Raw genomic sequence first — 23,537 nt, forward strand, 5'->3', positions numbered from 1 at the left:
TTAATGGGTACTAACAAGTGGTGTAGTGGAGGGTATACACCAGTATACAGGGTATACCCATCTCCCTTCCTGGCTGTTTACCTATCAGGCTAAAAGCCACTGGAATATGCAGGAGAGTATTCCCACTTCCTCCCTGGTAACATACTGACATACACTAACCTCATCAACTACCACCACACCCCTGATAAAAACTAATCTATCAAGTATTAATGAACCAGTAAAGCCATTAATTTCTACTTATGTAAACCTCTGTAAAGGGTAACTTATTAGAAAATGGGACCATCGAATCATTTCAAAAATGCAGAACTTTGGTTTCTTTACCAAACTGTGTTTTATGCATCAGATAATTTGCACTGACAGTTGGTACCGGAGAGATATAAGTGATACAGGCAACATATAATACAAAGTGCAGAGATGTTCCGGCAGATATTGCAGGGAGGGAAAGGACAAGAGAGGAACAACTGAAACAACCACGCAGGATAACACACTCAGATCTATTCTGGTTGGCTGAGAGCACAAAACTTCCATCAGGAAGGGTGAATTCATTCAGAATTCAGTTTGCTGCTGCTGAACACCGCGCTGCGAGGCTGCTATTAAACTTGTTACACAACAAGAATGGGTATAAAAGGTTCATTTTCCTAATGATGTGGGTGGGCTGAGCGTGTGGCTCTCTCACAGGTCCAAAGCTGATACACATTTCATAAGCCACATATAAGCTGTTTTGGGATCCTAGCAATCCTACAGGGAGGGCACCAAGTAGATAAGAAAAATCAATACTGTGCCCATTGAAAATGACTCCGTGAGAGTGAATGCATTTAGCACTTTAGCAGATATACCAAGATGCGAGACACAGGATGAACTGCGAGGAGGGAGAAAAGAACATAGTGTGATTAGGAACAAAGTGAAGCACATGACAGATATGGCAGTGTGGATAGCAGGGCAGAGAAGTGAAGGCAACACAAATATGATAAAGACACAAAACAGAGTGGATGAATGAGGCAACAGCAGGAACAATCCACTGACATTAGAACAGAATCAAGGACAAACAAGCCATGATATTACACTGAGAAAGCCCCACCTCTTGTCTCAACCTGAAGTCCTAAGAATGATGAATGTGTAGGGAGGTGTAATGCCTGAGCTCCTGCAGAGGAGTCGTACTGTTCATGGAAACATGAGCACCATTAATCATCAATGAAGATGGAAGACATGGACGTCAAGCTGCTTCTCAAAGTTTAGTGCACTGATACTTCACTAGGTTGTTGAATCTGGGGTGGGCAGTTTTCTTAAAAGGCAAAAAGCACCTTTTCACCAGATGAGTACGGGCATATGCACATGCTTCACATAGTAACCCAGTGTTTCCCATACATACACTGACTCATTTAATTTTATTACACTGTAGAGCTCTCTCTGTTTATCAGACCACAAATGAGACAAGAGTTAGCTAGTTACCACACAGTGCGATCCCTCCACCTATGAACTGCTTGGGGGAGGGCAGGCAGTGGCTCTGGGGACTGACCTTAAGTTGGCAGCTGTAGCAGCTCGAAGTTAGTGGTCACAGTGGGCTATTGGCCAGTGGGTCTAACCCAGGCATGCCCAAAGTCTGGCCCGGGGGCCAATTTTAATCGGCCCTCGGCTTGACTTATACCATATGTGGCCCTTTACACAAAAATGGTTAATCAAGCAAGATCACTTCGCATTTTTACCCTTCACCTCACAACGACAGGACTATCATACAGTATGTACACAGACATCAAGTAGTAATAGTTCATTAAAAGATAAAAATGGTTGCATTTGTCTCACTTTTTTTTTTTTTTTAGGGATGCACCAAATATTTAGTAACCGAATATATTCGGCCGAATTTTGCAAAAAAAACCACACATTCGTTATTCGGTGGAATAAGTGAAAAGCAAGGCCGAATAATAGCGGCGTGTTTTGATAATGCAATCAAACAGCGTGCAGTGACGGACGGAGTAAAATGTTGGCAGTGTGGCGATATTTTACTCTGTCTGTCACCACACTCACATTTGCGACTAAAAATAGTTTTGTTCGAGCAAAATAAATTATTCAGCACGCTGTGCGAGTACAGATTTCAACCAGCAGCAGAAATGAAAGGCGAATCCTGCCGGTTGTGGGTTGAACAGGGGTCACAGACACAGACAGGAATGTATTCCTGTCAAATACGGCGGCCATCGGCTTACCGCGACGGAGAAGTCCGGCTCCAATAATGTCCTCTTCTTGGCGTCATGACTGCCCAAAAGTACCTGGACAACCGAGCCGTGGCGGCACACAGGTATGTGACGTGTCAGAAGAGAAACGAGCCGTTCCATTGAAATATCAGTGATGTATTATATAGAAAAGTGATTTATCTTTTTATAAAGGACGAAAGGCACATCTGCCTCATTTTCGCTGTGGTATCGTGATACTACTTAGAACCATGATATTTTCATTGGTATCATACAGTGGGTCCCAATTTTGGTACCCTGACAACACTAATCTGGAGGGGGTTCATCTGCAAAAACTAATGAAAAACTAAACAACGATATTCGGTATTCAGTACTCGATATTTGGCCAAGCGTTTAATTTTATTCGGCTTTGGCTTCGGCCACAAATTTTCATTTCGGTGCATCCCTATTTTTTTTTTTTTAAACCCATTTGATGGGAGAATCTGTTGGCCCCCAGGTATTTTCACGTTGTTCTATCTGGCCCCCATTCAAAAAAAGTTTGGACACCCCTGGTCTAACCCCTAGCTATGGCAGCAACAGAGTCAGGAAGTCAGCGTGGTCCAGTTACATTGTGACATTGCTACATTTTTGTATGATAAGCATTTTTAACAAATCAGGTATCAAAAAATCTGTAAAAAATATTGATCTTTACATTTTACACACATTCTGCAAATGTGTACCAGAAGTATTCGTACAATCATTTTGGCACACCATCAATCAATACCAGACATGGTAACATGTAGCTGGATGCAACTGGTGTGACGGGGAGCTACGGACTTAGTTGTATTGCTACTTTTACTTAAAGGTGACCTATTATTCTTTTTCTTATTTTCTTATATATGTTACTGTGGTGTGGTGGTAAGCACTGTTGCCTCACAGCAAGAGGATTCCTGGTTTGATCCCAGGAGGGAGCCCTTCTTTGCAGAGTTTGTATGTTCTCCCTGTGTCAGCGTCGGTTTACTCTGGGTACTCCGGCTTCCTCCCACAGTCTAAAGTTGCCCATAGGTGTGAATGTGAATGTGAAATGTGAATGGTTGTCTGTCTCTATGTGTCAGCCATGTGATAGTCTGGTGACCTGTGCAGGTTGTACCCTGCCTCTTGCCCAGTGTCAGCTGGGATAGGCTCCAGCCCTCAAGAGGATAAGCGGTTACGAAAATGGATGGATGGATATATGTTATCGCGTTAGATGTTCATCATAAACATGGCCAAAGTTTCAAATAATGAGGTAAACGTATGTAAAAGAAATCCCACATCGGGCTTCAGATCATCCTGAATACTCTGTTTTAACAATTTTTCTACTTGGCTACAAAATGACGTCAGCTCATGATGGATATTTTAAAATATTGTAATCTGCTCCAGGTTTAGATGCTTTTATCAGTGATTTTTAACAGTAGAAAGTGCCGCTTTATTCCAGTCATTCCCCCGGCTGAAATTATGGTGCAGAGATGCTGGGAGTTCAGATGTGGTGGAGCTGGAAACACAGTCAAATAAGAGCAGACAGAGCTTTTTCGGGAGGGGGGCTTAAAGAGACAAGCACTAAAACAAGCGTCTCAGACGGAGAGTGAATACAGGTGTCCCAGCACGGACAATATAATGAGTTTTAAACACTTAAACATGTTCTAGGGGAAACCCAAAACAGAAGTATGAACCTGAAAATGAGCACAATAGGTTCCCTTTAAAATATAAGATCACACATCTTCTACTGTTATTAGGACGACTTGCTGAAGCAGGTTATCAGTGTAGTGAGACTTCCTGGTATCAGCTCTGCCTCTCATATATAGCGGGTGAGTTGGCTTGTTGGATCTCATACACCTGGGCCACTGGTGGAAATTTACACATATAAATAAAAAAATTGTCTTCCTGTGTTTGTTTTCTGAGACCCACTACTACTACATGGGGGTAAAGTTCTGGAGAGCTCATTAAAACAGCTGGCAGTGAAACTGACAGGGATTTGGTCGTCTGTACAAATTGATTCCCACTTGGCATCTTGAGAGGAAGAAAATGGACCCAGATGGGTTGTCTGAAGTTCTCTGCTACTTCTAATGCATGCAAATCAGTACAAATTGTTTGCTGGAGCTCCATTTCAAAGAGCCTGTCATCAGTGGCATGTGAAGGAATGATGCCTCACACACACTCACACACAGTAACAAACACACATGTACCTTAAATAATGCATTTGTCATATTCCTCCCCACAGCGGTTATATCATGAATTAATCTAATGGGTGACTACGGCAAACATCCAACAGTGGAAGAAGGGTAACGAACCAAGCACGCCAACACCTACATTCACAAACATAACATGCACACCTATACACACACACTGGAAGCGACAGTAACTGAGCCAACAGTTGTAATGGAGGTATTGCCGGGTTATGATGAGCCTTGCAGCACCAAACCTGTCCCTATAATGTCGTTTCCATCTGACCCATGACAGCAGCTGGCTCCCGTCAACCCAGTACTTCCATTAACACAAGAGAGAGTGCGTTAATAAATACCCTCAGAGGCTCCTCTTGTCGTGTGGCCACATTATTATTATGTAACATAAAGCTCATGGTCTATGGTTCGGCGGTATGCAGTGAGGTGGTGGGGGAAAGCTGATGGGAACACATCCAAACATTGTGGTTTGATATAAGTCCAAGCATAAATGGCTTGTAACCCTCACATTATTTAAGGGCAGCCTTGTTCCATGTGTTTAACATCTTCAGCTACTGTTTAATGCAGTTTTGTCTGAGACCCCTTAACACCTTGAATCAAAATGCATCTTCTATCCCGACTGTATCTAGATAACCTGGTTACATTTACAACTGCTATTAGCACCAGGTTTGTGTCTCCAGTGTCTTTAATGAGATACAATCACTCTGTCTTGCTAAAATAAACAAATGTTTGTAGCCGTTCTCCACCATTTGCTTAGCCATTGCTCCATGTTAAAAGTCCATGTAACTGAGGAATTCAGCTGCTCCATTTATGCTGGTTTTAGTCTTTTCCTTATGTGTTTGATGACTGTATTTCCTGTCTGTAGCGTTTTATTTCTTAACTGTAACTGGTGTGCTCTCTTGGCCAGGTCTCCCATGTCTCTCTCCTACATTTCTCTCCCAGGTCTCTCCCAAAAGAATCATCCATCTAAAGGGACCTCCTGGTTAAATAAAGTGTAATTAAATGGCTCAGTTGTGGCATGAATTACCAAGTTCTGCTTGTATACTTTTGTCGAACCAAAGTCAAAGCAGCCACTTTATCCAAGAGTGTCTTGGATATTTGTAAGCTTACTTGCTAGCTTTTTGCTAGTAGCTCAATAACTGGCAAAGGCTGCAACTGCACTGGTTTGGAACAGTCTGGATTATATATTTCCACCCATGTAGCTGTTGTATGTGAATTGAAAACACAATTGCATTTGCTATTGTGTTTAATGTGGTCACAATGTGTCTCTGTGGTTTTGCCAATCAGATTACAACCTGTCCTTAATATGTTGTGGTTGCATTCACACTTGTATTTTGATGTTGTCGAAAAGTATCAGAGTCTTATATTAGCAGTCTTTCAGGTAAACAATTCACTCTGTTATATATATATATAACAAATCCCCTGCTCTCATCCCCAACCCCACTGGGGGTTGGTGGTGTGTCTTCCTCAAGCCCGGGACCTCTTGGGAGTTTGATCGTTCTGCACAGTACGTTAGCTGTTCCTAGGACTGCACTCTTCTGGACAAAGACCTCAAATGTTACCTGGAAGAGGGTGAAGCCACTCCCAGTTTGTGGGCCACAGCCCCCAGTGCTCCAATTACCACTGGCATCACTGTTGCCTTTACTCCCCACATCTTTTCTAGCTCCTCTTTCAGCCCTTGGTATTCTTGAGCAAACTACTTATGTTCTTTCTTCCTGATGTTGCTGTCATTGCTGCCACTACCTTCTTATATTGTTTCTCCATCAACACAATATCTGGTTGCTTGGAATGGTGTTTAGATATTCAGTAACTGTCTTGTTTTTGTTATCCATTACACACGACTTGAGTTCGACAGTGTAAAAAACCTTTAAAAAAAACCTATGAATGTGATTGGCATGACTGGATTACCCTTCTCTGGGCTCCCATTCACCCACCTTTTCTTCCTCTCCTTGCACAGTTTGTCTAAGCTGGAATACTAAAATACGGAATATGTATTATACCAGCACAAAACTGAAATAATTAGAGTCTTAAAACTAGACGTTGACACAGGGACTCTCTACGACACAGGGCCTCGAATGATAAATTCTACCCTTGTTATATCTGTAGATATTGTACCTAAGTGCTGCGAACTCCCAAACAAAATTTAAGCACAGTAAACCAGGAACTTTAGGGGCCCCTGGAGTTCTGAGGTTGGTAAACCAGTCTCACTGATTGGCCTCAAAAGTCCAGTATTAGTTGGGCTCTAATAAACAATTCCTACTAATGATGCAAGAGAATATCTACTGATGCAACAGAGCAATAAAGCAGACTCAAAGAGTAATTTAATTCATATCCCTTAGCAATAAAGTACCTCACTTGACTCAGTTATTTATGGTCAAAGAGGATACTGAGAATTGTCTCCTGCTTGAGGCTCATATTATGTACTGTAAAACTTTTAAATCATAACTAATTGATATCTTCACTTGATTTTTTCCTTGTAGTAATGAGAGTGGTCATTTGACAGAAGCACTCAGGTTCCCTATTTCTCTGCTGTCAAACATCAGCACTACAGGGATCCATCTTTTCATCCCCATCTGAGCTGAGGAGGTCTCTCATTAATGGTGGTTTAATGTGGATAATAAGCCTATCACTGTCATGTTCACTCACTGAGCCTCTTACGGAGTTTGGCTGGGTTCAAGGACAGCAAGAATCCCAGAGTCTTTCATCTCACAACACCCACAGCAAACGACAGCAGCGTCTTGGGTTATTAACTCACAGAGCCTGAAGAGCAGTTGTCCACCTCCCCGACCTCGTAGAGGACAACATCCTTGATGAACACAGCGATGGCCTTCAGGATGAATGACACAAAAAGATGCATGTGGATGTAGTTCCTCGTGCAGTGGAGCTTCCTAAGTACAAGAAGAGATACAAGAATACAGGTCAAGACAAAGAGACACACACAATTGACAGAGGGTCGTCATGCTAATTATCCAATGTCCTTGGAGTAAGGGCTTAAAAAGACAACAGATCACAGAGTGACATCACTCATAATTGAGCTCATCAGCTCCTTTTATAACTATGTGGGTGGATCTGCTTCAGCGCACGATGAATGCATTTTCCAGTCATTCACACGCCTCGCCAATAAAATCAAGAGAGGTGGATCTCAAAATGGCTAATCACAAACATTTAGAAATCCTCCTTTGAATTTTTTCTGACTTTCTGATTGCATTATCATACTTCAGACGGTAAAATGATTAGGGAGAGATATGAGCGCAAACGTCTGCAGTCGTGTCAAAGCTCCCATTAGCTCAGATAATTTGCTAATGCCGGCGATGCTTGTTCTCAGGGTGGTGAAATATTCAGCTGTGACACAGCACATTCCCAATCACTTAAAAATCCCCTCTGGAATCATTAAAGTTTCATGTGAGCTTATCTCACAGCCAGGAGAGCTTGTTAACACTTTGTCAACCATTTAAAAATGACAATATGCAAACTGTGACTATTATTTCATTAAATGCTTGTTTTCAGCTGCTACTGCAATGTAAACATCAACATTTCCTGAACATTTTAGATATTAAGAACATTTTTGTGGCTGAATGAAATCAGTCTAACTGGCATATACTGAAACAGTAGAAAGCTCAGCAGAATGAAAGTGATGAAATACAACAGGTTTAATGATTTGTTTGTATTTTGGGGGCGAACGTGAGATCTAATCTCCAACATGATGCTGGCCGCAGTCCACAGACCTTTCATCCACTTCTCTTTATCCTCCAGTTTCAGTATGTAGTGGCAATACACCACATCTTGTATGCTAATTAAGTAATGGCCATAGAGTCGTACCAAATGTCACTTTTTTACATTCAAAGCTTCTTCTGATGTTTTTTGAATGACAGTTTGAAGGTTTGTCATCATAATCCTCCCTTTGAGGAAAGAGGATCGGGCCCATTGTGTGGGAGAACAACAGGGGTCAACAGACGTTTGACGAAGAGAGTCCCTTCTTTGAGAAGAAGCTACGTCTGGGCAGTCAGATGGCAGTACTGGCCCGTAAGGTGGCTAAGCTGACAGCCAATAGCAGGAACCCAAGCTCAGACTCCTCCCTCATCTCTACCACTCCCACTGAGCTGAGTGCCATGGGGCATTTCATCCTTTCTTCTCCTCCAGCAACAACAAGGAGATCATCTCGTGTCTCAGTGATGGCTGTCAAACTTGATAGAGCAGGTTAAACTGAACAGACAAGAAGGTAACTGATGGATTCAAGCTTCAATCAACTACAACTGAAGTGGAGAAACTTGTGAAAAGACTAGAGAAGTTCAAGTTAGTCCACCACCCTCCACCTCAAACACCAGCAGCACCTTGAAGGTTCCTGGCACAAAGAGTTCCCTCTAAAGCTGCCCTGCCCAACAGAGGAGGACCTCATTGTTGGACCCTGAAGGTGACACCCAACTTTCCAGCACCTCCATCAAAAGCTGTCCTGCCCAACAGAAAAGGACCTCATCATGGGACAAGCCTCTGTCCCCAAAAGGCTGTCACAAGCTAAGATGACCTTCAGCCTCTGGTCAGTCCAGGAGAAAGCCTGTCCTCAGATGACTGGTAAGACATCAGCACTACAGAGGTGTAGAGATAGGCATCAAGACCAAGAAAGCCAACATGCTACACTCCCTCTTGGATGACAGATAAGTACGCCGCCCCAAGGATCTTCAATGCCCCCTTCATGCCCTCACAAACCTGCCTCATACATGTGGAGCAATCTGTCTGCAGGTCTTGGAACAGATAGTGGCCAAGAGGATCTTCTCAATGGACTCCTACCATCCTGACTCCATCAAGGCACAGGAGAGGGTGAGGTGTTGCTTTTCTGAAAAGCTCATAGTGCAGGGTGTGGCCACCAGGAAACCCCAAGACTTCATGCTCTCAACAAGCAGCAGCTCTGTCAATGGATGCTCAAGGTCTGGGGGAGTAAGGAGGCAACATCCCAGTTGGCAAGGTGCATGACAGCTGCTTTTATCACGGAGGGAACAGCTCATCAGCTAATGTCATAATCAGATGGAGAAATAAGTTGACTGATTCGTACCTAGGAGACTTAAATGAGGTCTTGTGTTGGCAGATTGTTTGCCAAGAATATAAGATACTATGCACTGGGGTGTTTTGTGCCATTTCATGTCAAGGCCACTGGGATCCATGCCCTTACTCTGCATTCACACCAAAAGCGTCATGAGCGTCATAAGTGGCCGGCAGCCATTCATTTTCAATGTACGCTTGCTACGAAGGGCGTCTGGAGTGTTGACAACAGCGAGCAGCGTGATGCCAGCGACCGGAGCGTCACTGTGAAGTTGAGAGAAGCTCAACTTTATGCAAATGAGCAGCGCTGCCGCCGAAGCAGCAGCGAGCAGCAGCCAATTGCAGACCGTGAATATTCTCAAGGCGGGACAGTGAAAGAAAGAAAGAAAGAGATCTTCTGCAGTGCAGCTTGAAAGCCCCGCCCCTTGGCAGCCTTCTGCAAGCCCTGCCAGCGACCTGAGCGACTGCTGGCGCTCATGATGCTTTTGGTGTGAATGCACAGTTAGTCAACCAGGAGGAGATGGACAGCAGGGTTATACTCCACTTGCATCATGCCGGGAAGCTGGGCTTCACGTTGGCAGTAGTGAGAACCCCGGACACCAACACCTTCCATTTGATCACTGGTGTCTGGTAAAAATGAGTCTGGCTTTGTATGTTGTCTAGTTCAGGAGTTATGATTATCTGTGCCACTCCTGTGGACATCAGTACAAGATGTCAGCCAAACAAACCCCATGGGCCAATGCAATCTCTCTAAATGAGAGCGTGCAACAGTGGAGGTAATGTCATGCTGTCCATAGTAAAGCTTATATTTCAACATACGGTAAACGGACTCATACTGTTGCTCTGTACCTCTTATCAGTGGTGTCTTTCAGAAACAGGTGGGACTCTCCACATCCCACCAACACTCATTAATCTCCCTCACTGTAACCCCCTCAGCTCCCATCACCTCCCACTGCCCTGTCATAACTCTCCTTCTGGCTCAAACCTGTGGTTTGCCTTGATTTCACACTTTTCAGTTTTTCTTTTTTTTTTCTGACCTTGGCGTTCCTTGTTGCAAACAAAACTCTCAGGTAGATACACTTTCACACCTACAGTGGGAAAACATGAAACGAAGCTCTGATCAGTGACTAACTCACACCGTGTGGTAGCAGAGAAACTATTTGGGAGATACATGAAATGCTACCCCCAAAAAGCAATTTCCTGTTTCCCTCCCTCTCCTGTGGAGGTGGGTACACAGCAGAGAATGGACGGCATCACATTACTTTGGCTGTGAATTCAGGGAGATGAAGCGAACACAGAGGACTCATGTAACAAGAGGAAGTGTTTTGCAGCTAGTGTACTTGTGGGCATTTGTGCAGCAGAGCAAAATGTGTTTTCACTGACAAAATGAATCTTATACAGCTGAGATAGACAAATTACGTACAATACAGAGAATTAGCTACAAGTTGTGCACATACACTGTGTATATTGTCTATTTATTGTCCTTTAGAATGAAGTATTTGCAACTGAAATCTGTTATCTCTGTCATCTTTGAGGAGTTTTCAATCAATCCCTGACCTGTCAAATATCAAACATGAGTCTCTTTAATCCTGCTGTACTTTAATCTCCAAACCGCTGCAGAAATATGCCATCAAAAGATCAAGACACTGAAATGCATGATAGTATTTGTATCTTTCTCCTTGCCTTTCATAGTTTAACAAAAGCCTTGAAGCTGCGCTGATTAGAGATGATCAAATCCCACTTCATGGTGTTTGATGTGTGACACTGAAATGTATATAAACTGTCATGTTGTCCATATGCCCAGCAGGCATATAATGTCAGTGTCAATGTGCTTTATGATAAGCAGCAGTGACTGCTTTTGTTCTTTTTCTTCTTTATTTCATCCTCTTATGCTTCTTCTAAACAACCGACCACACAAGGCAAAGAAACAAGTTTATCTGTCAGGAGTTATCAAAAAAAGTTAAAAGTGTGAATTGTTGAGTGAAACAACTGCTGTCAAGAGTTTTCTTTTTCAGACTTTCTCCACAAACCACCCACTTTGGGTCAAAATTTGTGCTCCTTCTCAGAGTCTTCACTCAGTCAAATCTGAACACAGAGACATGATAAACATATTTATAGATTCAGTGTGACTTACACTTTCCAGGGACATCATTCTTGCTTCCAAATCAAAGAAAAAAAGATGCTTGATAAACTCCAGATCTTACATTTTCCCCATTTTTCCCCAGTGTCGAAGTAATCCAGTGATAGCCATGTGCACATCACTGAGTAAATTACATATAAGTACTGCTAATACTGTACTGGCATACCTTTAAAGGTCCCAATTTCAAAAAAAAAAATATGCTAAAAGCTGTAGTACACAGCTGACTAACTGACTCCATAGCAACATACTTCCTGTTTACATCCCCCAAAGCATTGTGGGAAACTGGTGCAGGTGGCTAACAGTACAAATTGTAAACTGCTGTCAAGAGTGAAAACATTTCTTTTACTTTTTCAAACTTTCTTGCAAAGTTTTATAAATTGACCATGATGATGTTCCTGGGGAGGGCAACAGCTGAGCTCTGTTGTACAATCGGGTACCATGTGACTGTATTTCTATGTACCTGAAGAGGCAGAGGATCACGATGGCTGTGGTCAGAGATATGAGGGAAACACTGTGGCCAACCGTGTAGCCAATCTTCACTTGCCAGAAAAACTTGCCCTGAAGAAAATAAAACAGGTCAACAGTGAATGAAATTGACATGAAAGGTTAGAATATTTTGTATTTGTATATTTAAAATACATCAATTTGGTTTAATAATTAGTTGAAGCAGTCCTTCTGCTTTATACTGGCCTACAAAAAGCAGTCATTGCAAAACTACAAACCATTCAGAATGCTGCTTCTGGGGTTTTCACAAAAAGTAAAATGAGAAAGCACATAACTCCTGTTTTATGTAACCTGCACTGACTGATTTTAAAGTCCTTCTCTTAGGCATTAAATGGCCGTTCCCACTTTTATGTCACAGACTCCCTGTCGTTTTATGATCCTCCACAGCTGCTCTTTAAACTGTTCCCAAGGTCCTCACAAAAACCTTTTGGGGGGTGGGGGGGGGTGCTACTTTTAGGGACTATTCCTCAAAAATATGGAGCACAAAAGTGTAACTTTTTAATATGGCCTTTAACTAACATCTGTCTGTTTTATGGTTTCTCTTGAATCTTTTATGATTTTCTCTTCTTTTTATTTAATGTCTTTTGTATAGTTATATGATTTTAAACTTATGTTTTTGGTGGTTTTGTGTTTGCTGCTGAATTCTGTGTGCTGCATGCTTATATATAAATAAAGTTTGTTCATTTCATTCATTCGTAGTTGCTAATCTTTTTTCTTGATACTGTATTTTACTGGCCTCAAACGACAACTCATAAAAATTCACTGTGATAGGGGGGTTGCAAGTTGACATATTATAGAAAGGGAAAGAGCAAAGGAGGGTCAAACGTAACACCACTGCAAAGGACAGCACCACTTACGTCTTTATCTGTAGAAATTATCATAAAAGTAATGGGAAAAAAATCCTCATACTCTTCTGAAAGTGAGCTAATTCCTGACTCCAGTGACCTTCAAGTGTTTAAAATTGAGATTTCTGCCCCCAAAAAGAATCAATACAACTGGCTCTGCTGACGTACTCCAGGCTTGTCCAATATAACAGCACACTGGATTGTTCTTAAGCACACGTGGAGCCTTTCAGAGTCTTACTGCCATGTCACTTATGTTTGGTGCTTTATGAAAATGAGATTAAGAGCTCTGCATCCTGTGGCACCCCACGGCATTAAGTATGCAGAAATACAGACATCGAATTCCTTTTAGTGTACTCCACCAGCCAGGTCCCTCCTGACTTCCTATGTGGCATACTGATGAGGCGGCTGCTGTGACTCAGAGAGCAGAGTGCCCACCAAGAAAGCTTTTACCACCCTGTAGCGCACATCCACTCTTCACCCTGCTCCACCTCCATCAGCACAGACAAGATTAGATTTCTCTGCATTAAAAGTAAACTAAATAAAAGCAACATCTGATGTATTCATTCAGTTCCTATCCCTGAAGGCAACATGAATAACCTCTAATGGCTCATAATGCTGATAATAGAGGCAGGAACTACGAGCTGACTCGGCCTTGTCAATGACAAGTTTGTTGTTCTTCATAGATGTGCCTGCTTTGGCAAATAATATTAACTTATTGGTCTATTCATTTTAAATGTAGTCAGAATATTGTTGCTTTTTAGGTCATGAACTCTATAAAAAACCTAAAGAAGTAATCAAACATTTTTAATAATAATAATCATAATCAATTATTTTTATAATTACAGTGGGTCAAAGCTCTGTGCAATGTGAAATGAGTCATTCACTGTACCAACCAGCTGATAATTATCACCTTAATCTGCAGTTCCTCTCAGTCTTTCATCCAAGGCACAGTTAGGGACTAAATGGTGGACAAAGTGGAGCATATAGCTGCTAGACAGCGAGAGATATATTTCCCTCAGGAGTTGGTCTGGAGAGTGAATATTGGCCAGGAACACGACTCCTACTGAATGCTAATGTTGCATTAAATTGCTGGATGTGTAAATAGCCAACTGTTTGTTTACAAGTTTGCCATATTAACTTAAAAGGTGATAATTAATTAATGTTGTGTTGGCGGATTGTTTCCATTACCCCCAGTTGGCTGAAGAAATTAGGTATTGCGGGTTTAAGTATGGTACAGTATACTTTCAGCTTTCTAGTCGTCAGACCACTCAAAGCGCTTTTTACTCTACGTGTTACATTCACTCATTCACACACACAGTCATACACTGGTGGCCGAGGCTACCATACATGGTGCCACCTACTACTCAGTTGTTTTGTTTTTTTAACACTCTTACACACCAATGGAACAGCCATCCACAACCAGTAAGGGTTCGGCATCTTTCTCAAGGATGCTTTGACATGCGGACTGGGGGAGCGGGGGATCAAACTGCTGATCTTCTGTTTAGTTGACGACCCGCTCTACCTTCTTAGCCACAATCAATGAATTAGCATTAGTTAATTAATTAATCAACCATACATTAACATAATGTAAGAATTACAAACCAGGAATTGTGCGATAACTTTCTCTTGGTTAACCAGTGGAGGCACTGCACAGACATTTCTAAAGTCTCACCAAAACCAGTGGTCACATCAGTCAGTCAAAAAATTTTCGTTTTTATTTTGTATCAACACAGAATATAATATGGTTTTTTTGTAGTTTTCACTTTCTTTTTTTCCAACACAGAACATTAATTTCAACTTTAGAATTACAACAATATTTAGCAAGTAGAACAAGCTGTGGTTTCCGGCCACCAGATGGCGCTATAGAAATTGGGATTGCTGCTGAGGCTGTCAGATGATAGACTTTATTTATTATTTTATCCACTTTGCTTCAACCGATCACCACCAAAATTTTATCATCTGCTCCTTGTCCCATTATCCACCTTTCCTGAAAATTTCATTAAAATCTGTTCATAACTTTTTGAGTTATTTTGCAGACAAACAAACAAACAGACAAACAGACCAATGCCGGCAAAAACATAACCTCCTTGGCGGAGGTAACTAATGTTAATTAATGACCTTTAGAGGTATTGAGAGGTGCATTGATGGGGAGAAGCTGTGGCTCAGGAGGTAGAGCAGGTTGTCCACTAATTTGAAGATCAGCAGTTTGATCCCGGCTCCTTCAGTCCCCATGTCGAGGCATCTTTGAGCAAGATGCCAAACCCCAACTTGTTGGTGGTCGTAGCGGAAAACACGCTTTGAGTGGTCAGACGACAAGAAAGCTATACAAGTGCAGGTCCAAATACACCATTTCCAACTTTGGAAAGAGCCTGCTTCCAGTCTTGCGATGTCTGTGACAGGCTAGCTCGGCTAAGCTAATAACCAGCTAGCTCCAGCCTTGTATTTAACACACAAGAGTGACATACTATTGTTCTTTTCATCTGACTATCGGCAATAAAGTAAAAAAGAGCAAATTTCCTACAATAAGTTCCTTAAATAAAATTATTTATTGTAATAAAGTATTGTTAGTATTGTTTTTGAAGCCCTAGCATGGACATACAGTTCAGAGTGTCCTGCTGTAAATTCAGTACGTCTGTTGTATTCAACCCAGCCCCTCCATGCTATTCACAACAAGGGGCAAACACTGGAGTTGTGAAACCAACAATAACGAGCTCTTATCCTGATGGACCCAACAACACCCCCCCACAGAGAGAAGAAACATTTCCTAATTCAATTCTTCCTGCCCACTGGCTCTCCACATGGTTTCCCACTGTGCTGCTGAGTTCACTCGCAATGGGACCATTGGGTCTCTGCACTGCTGCCGTGTCTTACTCACATCATCGCTGGTGCTGTTGAGATTATATCCACAGTTCATTGCGATGTCAATGGGATGCATCTCAGTCCAGCCATCTGCTGTGCAGGTTTTGGAGAGGTTACCTGGAGATGGAGATGACATAAAAAGGTCACGGCCACCCAGACTGTAGATTTCTCTTTTACCTGCTCACCAAGTTCAATTTGGTCCAATGCTTCATGTACTGCTGTGAGACACACTGTGACATTGTCAGTGACCTCATGTGCTCGGTTGTTGGGTCATCTGCAAAGAAACTGCAAAGCCTTGAACTCCACAAACTGCTGTATGACTCTCTCCAGCTGATGTGAGCTGTTACTGACTTGTGCATTATGTGTGCCTGCACAAAGGCACTTGGCTGTTACAGATATTGACATTCTGATCCTTCCATTGTCACTCATCCAGTTGCAAGTGAAGATTAACATGCTCTTGTTAAGGAATTGTATACATGACATATAAGGAAATGTCAAGTCAGACCATGATGTATTAAAATTCCTAAACTCTAATAAATCACTGTAAATCTGGTTAAAACAAGCCTGTCTCCTACAACAGACATTCACAATTTCAGTTGTATTTCTTCCCTTATTTCTTTAGGCAATAAAACTACTGACCCACTGTAACTGAGTGCTGTGTGTGCATCAGTAGTATGCGGAAGTTAAATCATGCCTGTGTTGCTCTAGCAGCTAAATTTTTCTTTCAGTCTAACATGTTGCTACTTGTCAGATTATGTTAGTTACCAACACCTTATTATGTTGATTAACAGCTTCCTCATGTCATGTCTGGTTTTCACCACCTACTGTCTTTGAGGCCAAATACAAGCAGCAACATACTCAGATGATTCAGAAAGCAGGCTGTATTGATATTGTTTTGTAGCTGGACTGGCTAAGCATTTTGTGTTTTCTGTCGTGCTAAGGTGGGATTTTTGTCCTTTTGTCCGTGCTTTTATTTTAATATTTTCTTTCATTTCTATTCTTACCTGTAAATTTCCAATCTGTTTTTTTTTTCATAAGTCCTGGCTCTGTGATGATGAAGGATATAAAACAGGGCCATCTAGAGTCATGACCTCTCTGGTGGTGACGCTTCCTATTACGTCATTTGCATTGATTCCCTATAATTGAGATTGTGTTTATTCTTAGGCGTGTGCTCGTTATTTGTTGTTGCTGGCTTGGTTTTCTTTTGCTTCTTTTGTCCTCTGTTGTCAATGCATAAATTTAATCAAAAGTTGGTCACAAGATATAAAGACATGATTGTTAAAGTGTTGAACACAGATTATCATTTCTTCCTCCTGTATTAGAAATAACCTCCTGTTTCTCTGCCAAAGACATGAACCTCTCTGTGAGAGGAGCACCAGAAATAGTCTGTCATAGGGCTTATTATTGGGGTTCATTAATGGTTAACTCATTTTGGGAGCATTGGGGTTTTTATATAAACAAACTCAAACTCAAATGAGACCTTAACTACAATGTGACCGACAGCCCATTTGCTCTGTGTAACTGATTAAAATGTTGTTTTCCTATCATCACTGATGTGGCTGAAATTGAGTGTCACCCTGGGATGATGTTTGTGAATTTGCCCTCATCTTTTGTTTTATTTCTCCTCAATATTTTCTTTTATTAAAGGGAACCTATATTGTTTGTACTTATATTCTATCATGTATATATAATGCTACAGTGTCGCATGTTCATATTAAAAGTGGCCAACGTTTCAAACAATGAGGTAAACGTATGTAAAAGTAATCCCCATGAGCAAAACCTCAGGCTTCAGACCATTCTGAATACCAACATTTTTTACTCCTTTGGCTACAAGATGACATCAGATTGTGACAAATGTTTGATATGGTCTCCTCTAGGCATGCTGATGCAAGTGTTTACATTACGTAAACCACACCCCTACATGTAACGACATGAGGGCACTGTACAATCTTGGGTGCTGATGTAAAATGTTCCCCGATTTCTGATATTTCCGCTGAAACATGTGTGGTAGTTGAGATTTGTTTGCAGAAGCTTTTATTTGTGATTTTTAACAGTTGAAAGTGCTGCGGCCCGGGTTCGATTCCAACTCGTGGCCCTTTGGCAAAAATACCCCCCAAAAATATCTTAAAAAAAAAAAAAAAAAAGAAAGTGCTGCTCTAAACCTCACAGTCATTTCCTTGGTTTCAATGACAGAACAACGATGCCAAGATACGGAGAACTCACAAAGCCTGACCAATCAGAGCAGACTGAGCACTTTTGAACATTTAAGCATGTAAACATGTTCTAGTAGAAACCCAAGATACAAATATGAACCTGTAAATGAGCATGATAGGTCCCCTTTGACCACTGTCATGATTGTGTAAGTTACACACACACACACACACACACACACACACACACACACACACACACACACTGCAGGAAGGCACAGGCTGAGTGTCGTTAAAAACCCTGAATGGAAGCACTGACTCAAGTAGATTTGGAGTCATCTGTTTGTAGTCAGCGGGGTGAGATTCAGTCTTTTCAACAGCTTTATTGCTGCACTGCAGAACTGCAGAAAGGGGAAGGACGCACAAGCACCTGAAAGCAGAACAATTTTACCTGGACTCAAGGTCGTTTCACAGACAGAATATTCTGGCAGCTTTAGCAGATTTACACATGCACAGGTTGTGAAAGCCTCATGTTTTGTGTGCAGGACACCATCCTGCCTGCCTTCTCATCCAACCTCTTCAGCTCTGTAAGATAAGAGATCAACCTGTACTGAACTTTTGAGGGCCGTATCAGTTTTCATATTTGACCCTTTGAATGTGGGCTTGAATGTGTGAAATGATATTTTATGAGAGGACAACACAACAGCTGTACGAACATGAAATGTCCCATGCTGGCAGGAGTAGAGGGCTGTTCCTCACAGGTCGTCTCTGACCTTAATCCCATGTTAATTTGCCATAACCCTAATTTGTCAAATGAAAGTTCCACTGCAAATTACCTATCGTATTTTGCCGAACATAAAGGTCATGTCATAATATTAGTCTTGTGTGAATCAGTATCTTGTGATTTGGTGTCTTATTTACAGTTTTGTGCACCTTTTTTCTGCCTCTTTCCAGACTGGAAATCACAGAGGCTGCGTTGGCAATAATCAAAGTTTTGACAGCATTTTGAATGCAGTAGGCTCGTCTAGCTACAAAGCACGGAGCCCCGTTCACAGAAAGAGCAAACTAAAATCCTTCGGAAGAGCCAGATTTCAAAAGATGATGAGATGGGTAACATGACAGTGTGTTTTCAGTGGAGTTACAAATGACTGTGCTGGCAGTCTTGACTTATTCCGTGTGAAACCACCGCCCGAAACACAGGCATAATTTCTCACACGAGGTATATAGAATTTAACAAAACAGACAGATTGATGTCATTTCTGTGCTGGTCCCTCAGGTCATAGTCAGACTTTAAGTGTCCTCTTAACCTGGAAATGTCAAATAGTAAAAAAGCTCAGCAGACAATCTGCTGTCAGAGTCAGTGTCTGTGTGGCTACGTGTGAAGAAAGTACAAAAGAAAAGTACGAGGGAGCTAAACTTGGGACAGGAAACTTTAGTTTTTGAAGTTGTGGATTTAGAGAGATTTGTGCAGCCTCAGTCTGTGTCTGTTTATCTCTCCGGTGGAGTTTATGTCAGGCTGTTTCTGTCTCATTATAGATGCCTTGAGTTTGGAGGTACATTCCTGCAGTATTTGCATGCACTGTCATCCTTGTTAGCAGCGCCATCCTCACAGGAGTTAATACCATCAAACCTGCACCAGTTTGCATTTTATTTTTGCAGGTTTCTAGAAATTCACACAGCACTCCTGCAATAACCTGATACTAGTTTCTCACATTCCATGTATGTTTTAATATACTGGATTAGACCTTCAGGACTACTGTTAAACGAACATGTCTGCATGGTTTTATGTCTGAAATAAATAAATGAAAGACAATTTTAGTTAAACCTGAAATTGAGAGTTAAGAAGAAAATGATTTTTATGGATTGTAAAAGTCTGTCAGCATGCCTTTGTACTATCAGGCTGAGAGGTGTTTTTATCAAGTTGTGGCTTCGTTTTGCTGCAACTTCGATTTTTTTTTGTGTATTTGCTGAATGTGCAAAGTTCTTTTCATAAAACGCAGAGGTGAGCTGAATCAAGGCAAAAGCTATTCCTCCTCATTGAGTTTCTTTATTAAAGGTAAAGCAGTCACACAGGAGGAGATGTATTAAAAAAGAAAAAGTCCAAATCGTGTTTTAAATCTAAGAGACAGTTGAGATGTGGCTTGTGCGAAAAGGGCTGCAACTCAATAGGAGGAAAAGGTCACAAATACTTTTTACTTTCAGCATATCAAAGTGAGAAATTTCATTATAAAATGACATTTGCCTTCGACTGAAGACGCCTACACCACCTAGTTTAAAAGAACAAGGTTATGCACCTTTATTAAAATCTGGTTTTATGCCAAAATCTATTTTTCTTAATTGTTTTGTTTTTTGTAAAAATGGTGATTCACTCATAACAGCTTTGAAAATCTGACGCTGACGCATAAAGACAGACAACCATTCACACCTATGGGTAATTTAAACCTGCATGTCTTTGGACTGTGGGAGGAAGCTGGAGTACCCGGAGAAAACCCACACTGACATGAGGAGAACATGCAAACTCCACACATCCTGGGGTTCGAACCTCCCACCCTGGGTTTGAACCAGAAACCCTCTTGCTGTGAGGTGACAATGCTAACCACTACATCACCGTGCCGCCCAGGGATATCCTTGCAAATAATGAAACGTAATGCAGAATGAATGATTCTGTAGGAGCGTGTGTGTTGGTGACCCCAGTTCATGTACGTGGCTAATTTACTGTGTCAGCTTTACATGCTTTAACCACAATTGCTTGTGTGATATAGGTAAGGAAATTTAGTAAAGACTAATTTATAATTCTAAATGTTTTGGCAAAACAATGATAACTAATGTTCACGGATGTTCATGTAAAATGTATATTTGCTGAGACACTGACAAGTGTTATTAGTACTCACAAACAGCACTATAAATGCAAATTCAAACATGTTGTTTGGACCATTTATCATCGTCAGAACTCATGTCATGGGTTGTTCCACTGTATACTTCTACTGATGATAAAAATGACAGCAAGGCAGTTGTCCTGTATTCAGTTCTGCCTCAGTGGGAAAACAAAGATTTCAGGACAGGTCTTTTATGTCATTTATTCTCAGGCCAACGAGGAATCAGGCAACAAATTATTTCAACAATAACAACAGGAAAAACTGTTTGTCCGGCACAATGTTACGAGGCTCTCATGGCTCCCAATTAGATGAAAGTATGTCTCCAACTCACAAAGAACTTGTTCTTATTAAAGCCCAAATGGCCTATTATACTGATGTATACCCACAATAAATATCCAAGGGGGGATTCTCTGATGTGCTCTACAGAGGACCTACTGATACTGATGTGTGTCTACTGCAAATCACTGTCACAGTGCAGTTTACTAAAAACTTAAACCTGATAATCAAGCCTACATTAAGAATGACATAAGACACATAAAAGAGTTGTTGGCCATTTTCAATATAGCATTAACACAATGCAATGCGCATGCAATTAACATCTGAAAAATAATGCATCATTTTTTAAAATCATGTTAATCCTGAGCTGCAATTTTGTCACTACGTGTCTTTCAGAGCTAAAGATGGCTGATGATACTGGTATCATGTGAAACTAGAAGACCTAAAAAATCCAGTGGTACCAACCCTTTTATGCTAGCTTTTCAGGAAGGGAGCTAAATAATACTCCAAATTTAGGCAAGATTTTGGTGAGGGAAAAACAGCATGGCCATTTTCGCAGAGGTTCCTTGACCTCTGACCTCAAGATATCTCAATAAAAATGGGTTCTGTTGTTACCCATGAGTCTCCCATACACAGACATGTCCACATTATGTTAGTCCCATATAGTTTGGGGAGTTTGGCACAAACTATGCACTTTTTTGCATGCAATGTTGCACATTAACCTGACACACAGTGCTGAGCTGTATCTCAAATTAATCTTCAGGTTTCCAGCTTTCAGGTGATATATACCACTTCTATGTAGCATATACTGTTGACCTGCTATCTCCCTCAAAAGATCCCCTCTCCGCCTGAAAAAATACAAAAATTGGTCTATAGTTTGTGGGTCTCAGAGAGTTGATTGCGTGCTACAATTTCGTCTCTTCGACCACACTGTTGTAGCAGTGCAGCAGATTTGGAAGAGATAAATCTCAAAGTCGAGACCATAAAGTAAATGTCTTTGCATTCATTTGATTTCTAATCAGAACACACTGGTAAGAACTGCTTCACCTTATTAATGCAGACTTCAAAGCTTCTGAAATTTTAAACCTGCAATCAAAAAGTGCGAATAATCGCGATTAATAATGGAAATTCAACTATTAGTAGTGATTTTTAAAAATGAATCGTTTGACAATCCTAATTCTAAGGTATTATCGAACAATTCTTCTGCTCAATGTCTGTGGCGGTCCATTCAAAGCGTTCTTACCCCAGATTTTTTTCCATCAGCTTTAAGCCAAGACACACCAAACCAACATTAAAGAATTAGCAGTGACAAAGGCCGACTGGAAGACATACAGGGTGGATTCATGACGCTAGTTAGCCAGTTAGCATATTAACAATACACTCGATGAAGGATATTCACTGTGCACTAGCAAACAATAAACAATTACAAACCCTTTCTGCCAAAGAGAAAGAGTATGTTTTGATCTTGCCCTCTTGACTTTAGCTGTTTGTTTACTTTCCTCACTTCTTCTCTCATGCACTGAGCTAAACTGACAAACACAGTGATGATCATTCACTGACAGGCTCCAATGTCTCAAACGTAGATTCAACATGCTGAATAGGTTGCAAAACAGCCAACAAAAGTTGACTAGTGCCAACGGTGCAGGACACACTGCAAAAACTAGATCAACAGAGGCTCACAGATGACCTGGCACTCACCAATGGTCAACAGTCAGCTTGGTGTGTCACGGCCCTAAACTCTACCATGCTGCCACCGATTCACGTAGAGTTTAAAAAGTGCATCCTCCATCTTTGAAGTGTCACATTTCACTGTTTTTACTGCCTGTATGAGTGAAGCAGCACTTCAGCGTACATTAGGATGCACAACTTTCTTAGGTGAGATAGATCAGTGGGAAAATAAAGATTTATTCACACCCACAGAATATGCAAAGGCACAGTATGTGGAAGGTTTCAGGATCCAAAAGTGGAAAAGACTGTGGAACTGCGGTCAAAACTTTAGAAACTTTGTCTGAAACTTAATTACAAATTAAATCCAGATTTAAAACTAATCCTTCTTTTAAATAAGCATAGAGATATATATGGTTCAGCATTTAAACACTGATGATGCCACTCTCATTTAATATTAAATAAGGCCTGTTAGCTTAGCTTAGTATAAATACATGGAAAACAGATCGCCTGGCTTTGTTCAAATGTAGTAAAATCTGCCTTTGTGTACCTCTAAGGATAAAGCCCGGCTAGCTGTTTCCAGTCTTTGTGGTGATTACAGCAAATCTATGGTATCTATATATGTTTACAGCATGAACTCATTATTTTTTCCCTTGTGAACAAAGTGAAACTAGGAGAACAATGGAAACAGAAGTGACCAAGATTCAGGGGAAATCAGAATGATTAATGAACCAATTTACTGTAACACAAGGTTTTAAAAAAGGTGCAGTCTTGAAATAACTGTGAGAGCCAGCAATTATTAACGCAAAG

General features: G+C 41.2%; 1 protein-coding gene across 1 annotated transcript in view; it reads right to left on the reverse strand.

Annotated features, from left to right (window-relative positions):
- vipr1b (vasoactive intestinal peptide receptor 1b) overlaps positions 1 to 23,537 on the reverse strand; it is a 60,033-nt gene that overhangs the window by 15,180 nt on the left and 21,316 nt on the right. Inside the window, exons 4-6 of the mRNA XM_049564774.1 lie at positions 15,777 to 15,877; positions 12,013 to 12,110; positions 7,134 to 7,266 (exon numbers count right to left, since the gene is read on the reverse strand). Coding sequence (XP_049420731.1) covers positions 7,134 to 7,266; positions 12,013 to 12,110; positions 15,777 to 15,877 — 332 coding nt within the window. The remainder of the gene's footprint in view (positions 1 to 7,133; positions 7,267 to 12,012; positions 12,111 to 15,776; positions 15,878 to 23,537) is intronic.

The sequence above is a fragment of the Epinephelus fuscoguttatus genome, linkage group LG21, assembly GCF_011397635.1.
Source record: "Epinephelus fuscoguttatus linkage group LG21, E.fuscoguttatus.final_Chr_v1".
Classification (NCBI taxonomy): domain Eukaryota; kingdom Metazoa; phylum Chordata; class Actinopteri; order Perciformes; family Serranidae; genus Epinephelus; species Epinephelus fuscoguttatus.